This window comes from Euprymna scolopes, chromosome 14, assembly GCF_053919585.1.
Source record: "Euprymna scolopes isolate OS-2025 chromosome 14, ASM5391958v1, whole genome shotgun sequence".
Taxonomy (NCBI): Eukaryota; Metazoa; Mollusca; class Cephalopoda; order Sepiida; family Sepiolidae; genus Euprymna; species Euprymna scolopes.
Window position 1 is genome coordinate 66300551 of NC_136495.1, and position 14858 is coordinate 66315408.

The 14858-nt window shown below is 29.2% G+C and overlaps 1 protein-coding gene across 9 annotated transcripts in view; it reads right to left on the reverse strand.

Annotated features, from left to right (window-relative positions):
* The window catches only part of LOC145293050 (twitchin-like), a 359249-nt gene that overhangs the window by 47757 nt on the left and 296634 nt on the right, over positions 1 to 14858 (reverse strand). For all 9 annotated transcript variants that reach the window (XM_080139370.1, XM_080139366.1, XM_080139369.1 and 6 more), the window contains 3 exons: positions 13891 to 14035; positions 12479 to 12659; positions 8971 to 9207 (listed from right to left, as the gene is read on the reverse strand). In XM_080139370.1, coding sequence (XP_079995496.1) covers positions 8971 to 9207; positions 12479 to 12659; positions 13891 to 14035 — 563 coding nt within the window. The remainder of the gene's footprint in view (positions 1 to 8970; positions 9208 to 12478; positions 12660 to 13890; positions 14036 to 14858) is intronic.

The window sequence follows — 14858 nt, forward strand, 5'->3', positions numbered from 1 at the left end:
CTGGAAACATAGCATACGTCTACAGCTCGAATAATCCCGTGTTCAAACCCTGGGTGTACCTCACCATTTTAATTTTTTTTTCTTATTAATGAATTTAATTTATGATAAAAGTAGAGGTTTAAAATAACTGCAAATCATTTCTTCATTAGCATATTTTAAAACTAAACATTAATCAGAAGTGAATTTCCACGGCATTCATCGTAAATCCAAATATCAGCTTACGTGATATTGTAAACAGACAGAATTTGATGAAATACATTATCATTATAATTTATTTATTTGCTTTTCTTGCGAATTAGTCCACCAGGCAAATAATTCCTCGTAATATATAATATTCAATAAGGGATTGATTTTATAATAATATATACGCAATCTGCATAAATTAAAATATCATGTTTAAGCGTATTGTATGACTGAACAACCCTGGGCGTCTAGCAAGTACTAAAAAAAATGGATAACTATCTTACATCTCTGGAAAAAACAGCAACCCTCAATGGCATAAATATTAACACTAAATAAATAAAAGGGTTGCATTCGAAATCTCAACCAGGTCCCTCAGTTTGACATAAAGATTTCGAAATTCAAAATTAAGATTTTCGATTTCAGGAAAAATGCAACTGAAGAAAATCGAATGTTAAATTGACTGAATTGATTGAATGAAGCAATCAAGATCAAAAAGCAATCCAAATAAGACAAATATTAAAATTTCCAATTTAGCAGCAACATTTTTATAATATAGTATTCTAAGATTTAGCTAGCAATGTATGGAAAATATAGTCTGAGTTTGTTCAGCAACCAAGAATGGTGTTATAGCTATTTTGGGATATATGTTGAAGGGTAGGATAAACAGAAAGAATGCCAACCCATTTATGTTAATTTAGTATAAATGTAACTAAATTAATACACATCAAAATATACTCATAAACCTTAGTGTCCAAAGTAAGAATGAACAAATAAATGAATCATAATCAATAATAATTGAACACAATTGATAAAATAAGTTCAATGCGTTTAACCATCAATGATTTTGAGAATGTTCAAAAAAAAGCAGTGTCGTGCAGTTCTGGGGTTTATTAAATTTATAAATGTCCATTTATCATTAATTAGAACCATTAATATCAATCTTCAACCAACAAAAGAATACAAAGATTTCATTCAAATGTTAGACTTTGAAACGGTTAACGGTCTGCAAATTTAAATCTACAGAAATTTTATCATGAGTGTTCAGCTATTTTCTAAATATAGAATCCAATACACGTCTACTAAATTATATATAAACTAGCATGGCACTAAGTATTGCCAAGGGCAAAAATAGAACAGCTTATATCCGTCTCTCTTCTCCCCTCCTCATCCCCTTCCCTACTCCCTATTTCTTCTACGCCTATCCCATTCTTCTCTCTTGACATTTAAACACACAACTTTAGTCAGCATAAGAGAAATAACTCTGTGAAAAAATATCAGATTGACTTCCCTTTATATGATAACATTGAAAGATGGTTGTCTGCCATTATTCTATTAAATGATACAAATAGCAATTCGACCTCGAAATAATGAATCTTTTTTAAAACTTTAGATATTATACATCCGGGGTTACGCTGATTAAAAAGATATCAATTTTTTGGGTGTTTGTTGTGTATTTTTCAAGTTTAAGCTAGAAGGTCAATTGCTCATTATATAATAAATGTCTCACTATCACTTTTGCTTGTAGTGAAAACAGCGTGCTCAATATTTTAATAATATATAATGTATAACGCTAATACAGATTTAGTCCGATTTTCTAAACCGTTACTAAATCCATTAAAATAATATATGGATATATATAAATGATTTGCAGCATGGTAGTGAACCTATGGTAATGTTCTTATTACATATTATATCTGTTGTTGTCTATAATGAATGAACGTTACAGGAAACGTTATATGTAACTAATAATCAAATAATCATTGTTTTGAGAATGATAAGAAAATGAAAGAAAACAATTAAACTAAATAACAGTTTTTGATTCAATGTTGAATATAAACATGCACGTGAGTGAAGAGTTACTTTCATTCTAAACATGCAGATAGAGCACTACTACTTCAAGTCAATCATTCTACTGATAATTTTATATAATTATGTACAAATTTATTAATAATCGACATAAGCTCCAACAAAAAATAAGCACAGTTAAACAACAGACACTGGTGTACTCAAGACAATGACCAGGAAGATAAAGAAATAGTTCAAACCAATAAATAATAATCAATTCTATTTTAAATAAATTATTAACTGATTTACCCCTAATAGATCATAACGAATTGTATATTAACATATTTGTTAATCTTAATACAACTAATTATAGTAATAACTAACCTACTTGTGTCTCAGCGTGGCCAGGGGAAATAGATTAATTCAAGAAATTCCATGCTCACCTTTGAACGATCTGCCACAAATACAGACCCCACCATCTTAAAAGCAAATCTCTAGAAATTTCTGTAATTCTTATCGATGTTATTAATGATAATTGTAATTTCACAAATGCCATGATTAACAGATTAAAGAAAGAATTTTTTTATTGTTTTGCATTAGTTAAGAAAGATATTCTCATAAAAAGAAAGCAGTTTTGTATGTGATTATCGTATTTCATCTTAGAAAAAAAGTCCTAAAAAATATTTGTACTTGTGCCATTTACGTACAGTGGCGAAATGATAACATTATTATTTAGAAACCCATTCTGAACATGGAAAAGTGGGCGGGGCATAGTTAATTATTCTTTACTTGCATATAAAAATTTAATAAACAGAATATACCGTTAAAACTAATTATATTAATAAGAATTGATAATGATAATTACATCATGACATATTGGCTTACAATAATATCTATTGTGAAGAGTAGCAGATGTAATTGACAGAGTTTACCCCAGAGTTAGTTTGACTCATATGTGTGTAGTGGATTTGTTAGTTTAGTGACATAAGATATTTCTGTGTCAAACCGGGACAAAATTGCTATCATTTTAAAACTTGGTGTCTTGCACGACAAATATCGAAAAATTGCCCCAAAACATTAATTGTTTCACCCTCATCTGGACCGTATTTTACAAGGAGGGGTCACTTTTTTCGTCGATATTTTTGCAATTCATTCAAACCTCGCACCAACGACGTCGCATAAAAGACGTTATTTTGACCGCCAGTGACGTCACAATCGCGGTGAGAGCATCGATAAGACCGTTTGTTTGTTTGTTTGTTTTTTTTCACCTCCTTTTCGTCCTGCGCGTCACGGGTTCAAGCCTTCATACTACTCCTTACTTTTTTTTTTTGCGCTCGCAAGTTTGTTTTGTTTTTTATTTTGCTCAGCCAACACCATTACACACACCTCAAATCACTCGGACAACATCGGGCACCGAGGCTAATTAAGACAAATAAAATAAAATTCAAATTAAAGTGACATCAGTGTCTTCTTCTTCCATACATGACTGAGTGTTGCAGCTATTGACTGAAAACGCAGCATCACTGACTGACCATAAGAAAGAGACAGTTAGCACCGATATATCCCAAGAATAAGATGCAACAATATCATTATCATTGTTGTAAATGTACACATTCGTCATGATAATAGTAATTAAATAATACTTGCATGATTTAACACTTTAAGTAATTAACCGTAGACTAAAACTATTCCTAAGTATTAAGCAATGATTTACAATTATTAAAACTAATTTGTAAGTCATTAAAATTTCTAATGCATGTAATTATCTCTCTTTATAAAGCCGTATAATCCCAGTTTCAGATTAAGCTGTGTTAGTTATATCCTGTTATTAGATACTATAATCTTATATTATAATCTTGAAGTTTTAGCTGAAAAAATCCACATGCAGGCATCTAGAAGTATCAACAAGTTGGTCTGTATTTAGTTGAAATAGGAAGTTAATTTGCATTGCACGTAATTTCGCTGCTGTTCATTTGTGAGTGCTTTTGTAAAAAGCAAAAATTGTCAATAATATACGCTAAATAATGGTAAAAACGTTTGGTGCCGAAAAGTGAAGACTTCATTAAATAACCTACTGTTGTTATATTTGATAAGTAAACTTAATAATCTCAAATGATACTGTTATCTTATAAGCTCTAATATCATCCTGTTGTCGAAAGATACACTCCTTAGTAATAAGACCTTGTATTATTTCGTTATTAAAGGTTTTGGGTATGAGATTATTAATAATCATTTGAGAAATGTGTTATTCCATCTTATAATGCTTGCTCATAGTGAGTATACGACATAACGGCATTAACACATTGTTTTTTGTTTGATCACCGACGTTAAGCGACATTTAGTTTGATCAATACTAAAATGGAGACCATTTGGAAATACCAAATGTCGTATAGGCTCTCTACTTGACATTGTTTCCAGACGTTCTGGATTTCACCTAAGCAATTCAAGCAATGTCGATTCAGAAGAGCTGTGGTTGGGGACTACACAGCTTTTCCTTTACAATTACACGTGCAGACTCCCTTACAGAGGATGCCCATTGTTTTTAAGACTAAACAGAGGCCATGATATAGTTAGTATATTACATTAAAAAATAAAGTGTTTGACCATACCCAAGAGTGCTGAAAGACTCCCTTTTCATTATCTTTTACGTAGAGAATGGCGCTTATGCTTGCCTAGGATTACTTTATGTATTAATGCTCATGTTTTTATGCTGAGTATTTATGCAAGAGAGAACCAAGTATTTTTTTTTTTTTTTAGTCTCTGGTGTGACTCACATGAATATTGACCTCTAATTTCCTGTCCCATTGGCAAACACTAATTATTACCCCAAATGGATCGGCACTATAGTAATATCGAAATAATTTACACGTCATTACTATATCTAATCTCACCTACAAGAAAAATGCATGGTTCGTCTTTTCAAAATATATTATTTGTAATATCCCCACAAAACAAGTTTAAAAATTATTACAAAATTACAAATCGAGGTCCTTTAGCTAGTAAAGTAAATGAGTATTGATTCCATTTTATTTTTATATTTATTTGTTTTTGTTTTGGGGTCTTTTTGTACTAGAAATCCTTAAAAGGTGTCCACTTCCAACATTTACCCCCCCCCCGATAATCCCTAAATTGCAATACTATATCTTAGAGGACACCATCTATTCCTATATTCCACCCCGATGTGTTTTATTTTTGACATTCCACTTAGCATTGACTCCCATCGACCGGGTTCTTTTTTAGAGCACCCAGGAAACAGTGGTTGGCCTAAGACTTAACAGCGGGTTGGAAGGTCATACTGACCTACATGAGTATTTCAATAAATAAAATCCTTTTAAAACAAAATGGCGATCATTCGTCTAAGTAATACTGAGCCGCAGAGTTAATGTGATATTTTTGTTAGATTGTCTAGTTTAGAATAAGCCCAACAGTTTTTGACAAATATGATGACCATCGAGCCTCTTCCCATCTTCTCAAGAGAAACGATTCAGGCTTCATACCTTAGACAAAAGATGAACCTTATGGTTGTTTTTATATTAATAAAACCCCTTTGATATAAATGTACATGTTTGTTTCAATAAGATAAGAAATCTTTTAAAATGGGTCAACATGAATAATTGGAATGAGTAAATGATATTGTAATGACATTTTAACGATTAACATTGGAGTGCTTCATTATGGATTCAAATTTGATTCAGAAAACAAGGATCGCGTTTAAATGATGATGAAGAAGAAATGTAATGGATGATGTTACAGTATGACTTTTGCATTTTATCATCTAAAAAAGACAGCACGGAGAGAAAAGGTCACTGTTTGAGATTTATTTTTATGAAAAAAAGATTTTATTTTCGAAACGAATACAGCCATTGGAATTTAAGCATTTCCATTTTATTTTATTTTTTAAATCTTTAACATCGGCACGATTGTGCCAAGAGTTTTAAATTATAGCATCAGCACCGCGGTGCTAAAAAGTTCATTGAAAATAATACAGTTTTATATCTTGGTTTCTACATCATTGGAGAAACTTTTTTTGCACTTTCTTTAAAATTTTATTTTTTTTATATTTTTTTTGTTTTTGTTTTTTGTTTTTACCAGGGCAGCAGCCATTGGCAGCAGCAATGGGATTTAGGTACAAGCAAGGAAGGGGTAAAAGGATGAAAAGGGTCATAATAAAGGGAAGGAGGTAGTTCTTTTTAATGAGGGATGAATAAGAAATATAAGGTAATGACATGAATTTTTAAATTTCTTTTGTTTATTTTTTTTTAACTTAAATTTTAATTTTTTCGGTTTTTCAATTTTTTCCTTGATGAATCTAAAGCAAACAGCACTAGCGGAAAATTGCAATAATTAAATTTATTTTCTTGTATAAAGGTAAATGTGCAGTTTGGTGTATTGGTGATCAGGTCTTGGAAATGTGCAACTAAAAAATATCTAAGTCTAAATATCTATGGTTCTGTGATGTGAGGGGCATTATAAGATAGGTCGGAATTGGAGGACAAAAATGACAAAAATTTTAACACGAAACGAAAAAAAAATGCGAAACAAAGGAATGCAGGTTTCAAAACTTAATAAAAGCACTTTTTAATTTTTTTCCTTTAATTTAAATTTGCGAAAAAATTGCTTTTTATGTTTTTTTTTTATCAAAGCACCTACTTCATTATCAAGCATTTTCATTTGCAATAAAAAAGGGTTTTTTTTTTATTCTTGAATTTTGCATTTTTTTGTGCGTTCGACTCACATTTTTTAATGTTTTTTAAAAACTTAATCTATTGGAAATATATTTAAAATAAACTTCACCTCCTTCTTTTTTTTTTCTCATCACACAAGTGATTAAGCTGGGAAGGAAATAAAAACAGGGATAGAGAAAAGTGTTTTAAATGCACCAAGCGGTGGTTCAACGAATAGGTTCAGGTTTTCTGTTTAATATATTATTTGTTTTGCGTATCATTTATGAAACGAAAACCGAGATAATTCAAAGAGATTCCAATGGTTTGCAACTCATTTTCTCAAGATGATTTTATTCATATCAGTTCTTTTTATATTATTTCATTTGTGTTTGTAATTTACAAGTTAACAATTGTTTCTTTCTTCCCTGCTATGGACGATTTAATAATCTCATTCACTTTTCCAAGGAACCTGTTCTTGATGATGGGCCTTGCTTGAAAGGTATACAATAATTTGCGTATTAATGACACGAGTTTTATAGGTAAGTTCACCGCCTTACATTCGATTTGCATTTATTTTGCAAAGATTTATAAAAATATAAAAATATAAAATGTTCGTTCTTTTTTATAGGATAAATATTTTATTTAGGTTTCAATTAATATATATATATATATATATATATATATATATATATATATATATATATATATATATATATGAATTATTTTAATTATATATGATAGATACAACTTTCACTGTTGCAGTAGACACTTTTATTAATATTTGAAATACTGTAAGATTTTACTAAAGGAAGATGTCTAGTATTCCTATATTTGTGCTTAAACGAATTATTAAAAGCCTGTGAATAAATAATAATAAAATATAACATTAATTTACACAATATCAGTAGCTTACACTACTAAATTGGAAATATGGTGAAAGTAGAGCATTTATAAATCAATAATGATCTCATTTTTAAAATAATTAAACAAAAACAATAACAACAATATACAGAAGCGGACAGTCACCATTAGGAGAAAAAGACTATTTGCAAATACTCTTCTATTAACTGACAATACATTCTTCATCAATGCTTTCACAAAGAATTAGAACTGGATAAACTGTACGAATGTTAAGTTAAAACATTACTACAGTGGTTAAAATATGATTGTGTGTTAATTACTATTTCTAATGCACTAAACTATAGTTAGTGAGAAAAAATCCAGAAGGTAACAACTACTAGTAGTTAAATGAAAAAAAGTTTCAACAATTGCAAATTATCTGTTTCTTATCTCTTTTCTATATACCTTTGAAGCTAAAGGCATCCAACATCAGCCAATAAACCAAACTCAAACATTCGTTTCAAGATAATAAAAAAAATAACAATGCCTACATGTAAGATTTAATCAAAACCTTCTTAATAACATTTTATCTTCTTTTATACTACAGATTATAATTATGTCAGTAAACTAAACCAAACGAGAAAGTAAGAATATTAAAAAAAATGGCTACTTTTTTAATTGCAGTATAATTCTGAATGCTGATGTCGTATTATCATCACCAGCCAGTGTCTGGTCAGCGCAGATCACAATCAACGTACTTAATAACACTTGTTTTGTCTTACTTTCAAGGAGCTTATAATATAGATTATCATTATTTTATTAGCAACTATAAAACTAAACCAAAAATTAAGAAAGTAATAGTATTGAAAAAAAAAATGACTACAGTTATAACTGCAGTATAATTCTGAATGCTGAACAAGTTCTGTAATCGCCAGCCAGTATCTGATCGGCGTAGATCACAATGAACAGTCTAGGTTTATTTGCTATGCTTATTGTATTATTCTTACGTTAAAGTTGTTTTCTTAATTTCTTTTTTAAAATATATTGGGAGCAAAATTGGTATTAAAATATAACTTCATTTGTTTTAATTATTTTGCCTTATTTTTGTTTTTATTTTTATTTTGTACTTCAGCAGACCAAAAATATTATTTCTGAGAAAAATATATTTTTAATCAAAAATACGAATTGTCAAAGTGTTAGTATTTAAAAAGTAGACTATTAGCAGGGTAGATGGAGGTAAGTGACACGTCAGCCGTTGGCTTATTTCTTATAAGAAATAAGAGATTCCATTTGATTAAAACAACAACTAAAATTATACAATTTTGAATTAAGATCCATCCTTAGAGCTTATTCGATCAGTAAGGCCAATTTATGTCCCGTCTTTTCATTTTCTGCACGTCTTGTCTCACATTATATAGCAGAAGAAAAACGTATCTTTATATAAAGAAAAAATAATTGTTAGACTCTTTCCTTGCAAATCACTGTTCTCATAACATACTTTTTTGCGTCCTAGACGATCTGGAAGATGATGAGGTGGTCCTAGTCGTGGTTACAGTAGTACCATCATCACTGACGCTGGTGGATGTGTGGCTGCTGCTGTGTGAGTGTCCATCAACTTTGTCAAGCAAATCATCAAGTTTCTGTGTGCGTCGGGCTACACGGGACACTCGGCCATAAGATTTCGGTGCGGAATCCTCCAAACCTTTTGGCTTTAGTTTTATATCTCCCAATCGATCTGTTGATTGGTTATTGTAAATTGAAAGAAAAAGAAAAGAAAACGAAACAAATAGTCATTAAAAATGTATATACAATAAACAAAATATATGCTGGGGGGGACGAAATGTAAATCATACGAAAATAAAACAAGAAAATAAAATGAATGCTATAACCATATAAATCAAAGGATACATGTGAAAAATAATAAATCTAATGTTAGCTATATAAATTTAAGGATACATGGGGAGAATGACAAGTTTGATACAAGCTATATAAATTACATTATACATGGAAAGAGTAACAAACCTGATAATAGCTATATAAATTTAAGGATATGTGGGGAGAATGATAAGTCTGATACAAGCTACAAGAGAATAAAATTAATGCTATAAGTATATAAATCAAAGGATACATATGAAAAATAATAAACCTGATATTTGTAGGGCTATGACAATAGCATATTCTTTTCATTGTTTTGCCTCTCGAGTATATATATATCCGACACAGTTAATCAATCGAGAACCACATCACTCTATATAAAAGCATATAAAGTATTAACTGATATATACTCGAGTTAAAATAATAAAAAGAATTATCTCTTGTCATAGCCATCGATATTAACTATATAAATTCAAGGATACATGGGGAGAATGACAAGTTTGATACAAACTATATAAATCACAATATACATGAAAGAAGTAACAAATCTGATACTAGCTATATAAATTTAAGGATATGTGAGCAGAATGATAAGTCTGATACTAGCTATATAAATCGATGGGTATATAGAGAGAATGACAAGTATGATAATAGCTATACAAATTAAAGGGTACGTGAGGAGAATAAAAAGTCTAATACTAAGTATACAGATAAAATTATACAAGTCTAGCCTTATCAATCGAAAGATATATGATGCGGAATGATAAGGATCTTATCTTCAAATTATATGGAGAGAGTAACAAGTCTGATATTAGCTATATAAATTTAATGATATATATGGGGAGAATGACAAGTCTGATATTAGCTATATAAATTTAATGATATATATGGGGAGAATGACAAGTTTGATATTAGCTATATAAATTTAATAATATATATATATATGTGGGGAGAATGACAAGTCTGATATTAGCTATATAAATTTAATGATATATATGGGGAGAATGACAAGTCTGATATTAGCAATATAAATTTAATGATATATATATGGGAAGAATGACAAGTCTGATATTAGCAATATAAATTTAATGATATATATGGGGAGAATGACAAGTCTGTATATTAGCTATATAAATTTAATGATATATATATGGGGAGAATGACAAGTCTGATATTAGCTATATAAATTTAATGATATATATATGGGGAGAATGACAAGTCTGATATTAGCAATATAAATTTTATGATATATATGGGGAGAATGACAAGTCTGTATATTAGCTATATAAATTTAATGATATATATATGGGGAGAATGACAAGTCTGATATTAGCTATATAAATTTAATGATATATATATGGGGAGAATGATAAGTCTGATATTAGCTATATAAATTTAATGATATATATGGGGAGAATGACAAGTCTGATATTAGCTATATAAATTTAATGATATATATATGGGAAGAATGACAAGTCTGATATTAGCTATATAAATTTAATGATATATATATGGGGAGAATGACAAGTCTGATATTAGCTATATAAATTTAATGATATATATATGGGGAGAATGACAAGTCTGATATTAGCTATAGAAATTTAATGATATATATGGGGAGAATGACAAGTCTGATATTAGCAATATAAATTTAATGATATATATATGGGGAGAATGACAAGTCTGATATTAGCTATATAAATTTAATGATATATATATATATATATATAGGGAGAATGACAAGTCTGATATTAGCTATATAAATTTAATGATATATATGGGGAGAATGACAAGTCTGTATATTAGCTATATAAATTTAATGATATATATGGGGAGAATGACAAGTCTGATATTAGCTATATAAATTTAATGATATATATATATATATGGGGAGAATGACAAGTCTGTATATTAGCTATATAAATTTAATGATATATATGGGGAGAATGACAAGTCTGATATTAGCTATATAAATTTAATGATATATATATATATATATATGGGGAGAATGACAAGTCTGATATTAGCTATATAAATTTAATGATATATATGGGGAGAATGACAAGTCTGATATTAGCTATATAAATCAAATTGTACATAGAGAGAGTAACAAGTCTGATACTATCTATATAAATGTAAGGATACATGAGGAGAATAACAATTCTGATATTAGCTATATAAATTTATGGGTATATGAGCGAATTACATTTCAGATACTATATATATAAATAAAAGATTCATGAAAAGAATAATAATTATGATGCTCTGTATTTCAGTTCTAAAAAACGTGGCATATTATCAGTGGATTTTGTTCAAAATCATAAATTCCTATAATATTTCCAGATAGAGTCACTCTTCCAAACAAGTCATAGTAATAGGAGGTAATTTATTCAGTCATTATTATCTACTTTAACTCTCCAGATTCACTTATGCAAATATTCATAATATTCACTTATTGGCAACGATTGCCAATATTTAATTTTCAGTCGCCGTGATTTAGAATTTCCTTACTAATCATTGCCTAGGTAAATTCGCTCCCTTATTCTTTCACTCCCTCATTTTCAAGCGATTTCATTGGCTGTTCACTTATCTCTAAATTAATAAATATTAATTCATGTTTCCGATCCATTTATAAAGACACACTGATTTTATTTTCACAATAAAATTGGAAAAAAAAACAAAAAACGAAAGCCATTCTTATTACTGTGTTGTTTTCTGCAAATATAAACTAGGGTATACATTTTCGGGAATACGAGTTTATACAGGGTGACCCCCCAAAAAACGGGCCCCAACTCTATTTAGGCCCCGTTTCTTAGTGTTTTGTCCGACTGAAATGAAACTTGGGTCATAACTAGTTTATTATATTCAAAACATCACATAAAAACACTCGGGTCTTTGGCCTTTTTTTCTCTGTTGACTGTAAAATGCTCAGAAAAACAATTGAATGTCCTCTACGTTTTTTGGGGGTCACCCTGTATTAGCAGATGTTTAATTGATAACTGAAAATCGGCAGCCATTTTGAGTGGAAAACTACAAATTTACCAATGAGACTTTTTTTTTAATTCGTACTTTAGTGATGGTGTGTATATGAAAAAACGAAATAGATCTAATTCGATGAGAGATTTACTTACTTTCCACAGTAACTTTGCAACCAGTTTCAATCGTCGCCAAATCATTCGAAGCGATACATGTGTATCGGCCCGAATCTGACATTTCTGCATTGCTTACTTCCAAGGCACAAATGCCGTATGAGAATGAGATCATGAAGTGTCCGTCACTCCTCAATTCGGAACCATCTTTTTTCCAAACAACCTGGAAAGTCAAAAAGGAGATTTTTATAGAGATGAACATTTAACCATGAACAGCTTTAATTTTGTAATAATCTATCTATATATATATACAAAAGTGAAATTGTCTGTCTGTGTGTGTATGTCTGTATGTGTACATTTTCCTACCAAACTACTTTGTCAATTTTCTGTCTACAGACTCGAGATTTGACACAAGGGGTATTGTAATTTGGCTGTCAAGGGGTCAAAGTTTAACGAGTTGACCTTTGAAAACTCTACCAAACACCTCCGCCAATTTTGGATCTAAACACTTGAAATTTTAGATGTAGGTTACTTGGATATGGATCGAACTTTTTAATTTTTTTGAGCCCAAAACAATAAATTTTAATGAGTCAAAATTGGGGTCAAAGTTTTTAAAAAAAATTTCTTTTTGCAGTCTCTAAAGCATTTGACATTTTACATAACTCAGACATGCAGTAAGCTTTTTAATCTATTGTTGGTCGAGAATTTGGCTGCCAAGAGGTCAAAGCTGAAAGAGTTAACCTTTGCAGACTCTACCAAACTTATCTGCCAATTTTGGCTCTAAACACTTGAAATTTTAGATGTCGGTTACCTGGACTGGAGTCAAACTTTTTAATATATATACATGAACTACTGTTCGAGCAAAGCCGGGCTGAACTGCTAGTTAAGAAATAAAACAATGCCAGCTCAGGTTCAATATAAATATAAAGTTTTTTAATAATATTTGATGAATATTTATAACAAGAAAAAATGAATCGTTTTAAAAATATGCTTAAGTATGAGATGTTATGTGTAAAAGTTATGAGGAATGATTAAAACAGTATGACCTAAAGATCAACTTAAGAATGATGGGGACATATTTAATTGGTCGGTTAAATCATGTGATCTCTACTAAGGCTTGGAAGTTACAGGAATTAGACAAAATAATGGAAACAGCTTGTGAATTTTACAACAATTTTTAAACACCTATCGAATTGAAAAAAATATACCAAAAATGTTAGTTTCATTTTTATTTATGGTTATTGTTGTCCTGAATTAATTGGTTAAATTTACTATTTATTTCAGGTAGTGCATATTATTAAGAAAGATTAAAATGATAGATCTATCAGATTTTTAACAGAGTAGGCCCAATCAATGCTCAACCAAAGTATAGCTATTAACATAAACTTTTAATGGTTGTAATTCTAAAATTATATAATTTCATAAAAGATTCTGTTTGAGATTGGATTTCTTACCTTAGCTGCAGGTTTAGCTGTCACACAACAAAGAAGTTTGAATCCATTACCAATCTGAATCAAACGGTCACGGAGATCAAAGGAGAATGAAGGTGGCTCATCTTTTGGTTTTTCAATAACTCTCTCTTGAGATGGACGAACCTTTCTGTAATACAAAGTGAAATTTTAATTATAATTAAGCAAGAATTCTGACAGGAATTTTCATAATTAAATGAAGTGAACACAGTTTGTAATCGACAAAATCCCCACCATTGCGGATAAATGCAAATAAACAAATGTACTTTTATGTGAAAGAGTAGAAAGTGAACCTTGGGTTTACTTTTGTGCAGCCTCGCAACCTTTGCTTCCTTTATTTTGTCCTTTAGTCCTTACATTCAATGAAGAAAAAGGAATTGTTGTTCTGTGAGTCAGTATCTATTCATCTAACACTTATTGTTGGCTATTTTTTTTTACATTAAATAGTATTTTTTTTACATTAAATATTATTTTTTTTACATTAAATAGTATTTTTTTACATTAAATAGTATTTTTTTACATTAAATAGTATTTTTTTACATTAAATAGTATTTTTTTACATTAAATAGTATTTTTTACATTAAATAGTTTTATTTTTACATTAAATAGTATTTTTTTACATTAAATAGTATTTTTTTACATTAAATAGTATTTTTTTACATTAAATAGTATTTTTTTACATTAAATAGTATTTTTTTACATTAAATAGTATTTTTTTTTTACATTAAATAGTATTTTTTTACATTAAATAGTATTTTTTTACATTAAATAGTATTTTTTTTACATTAAATAGTATTTTTTTACATTAAATAGTATTTTTTTACATTAAATAGTATTTTCTTTACATTAAATAGTATTTTCTTTACATTAAATAGTATTTTTTTTTACATTTAATAGTATTTTTTTACATTAAGTAGTATTTTTTTACATTAAATAGTATTTTTTTTACATTA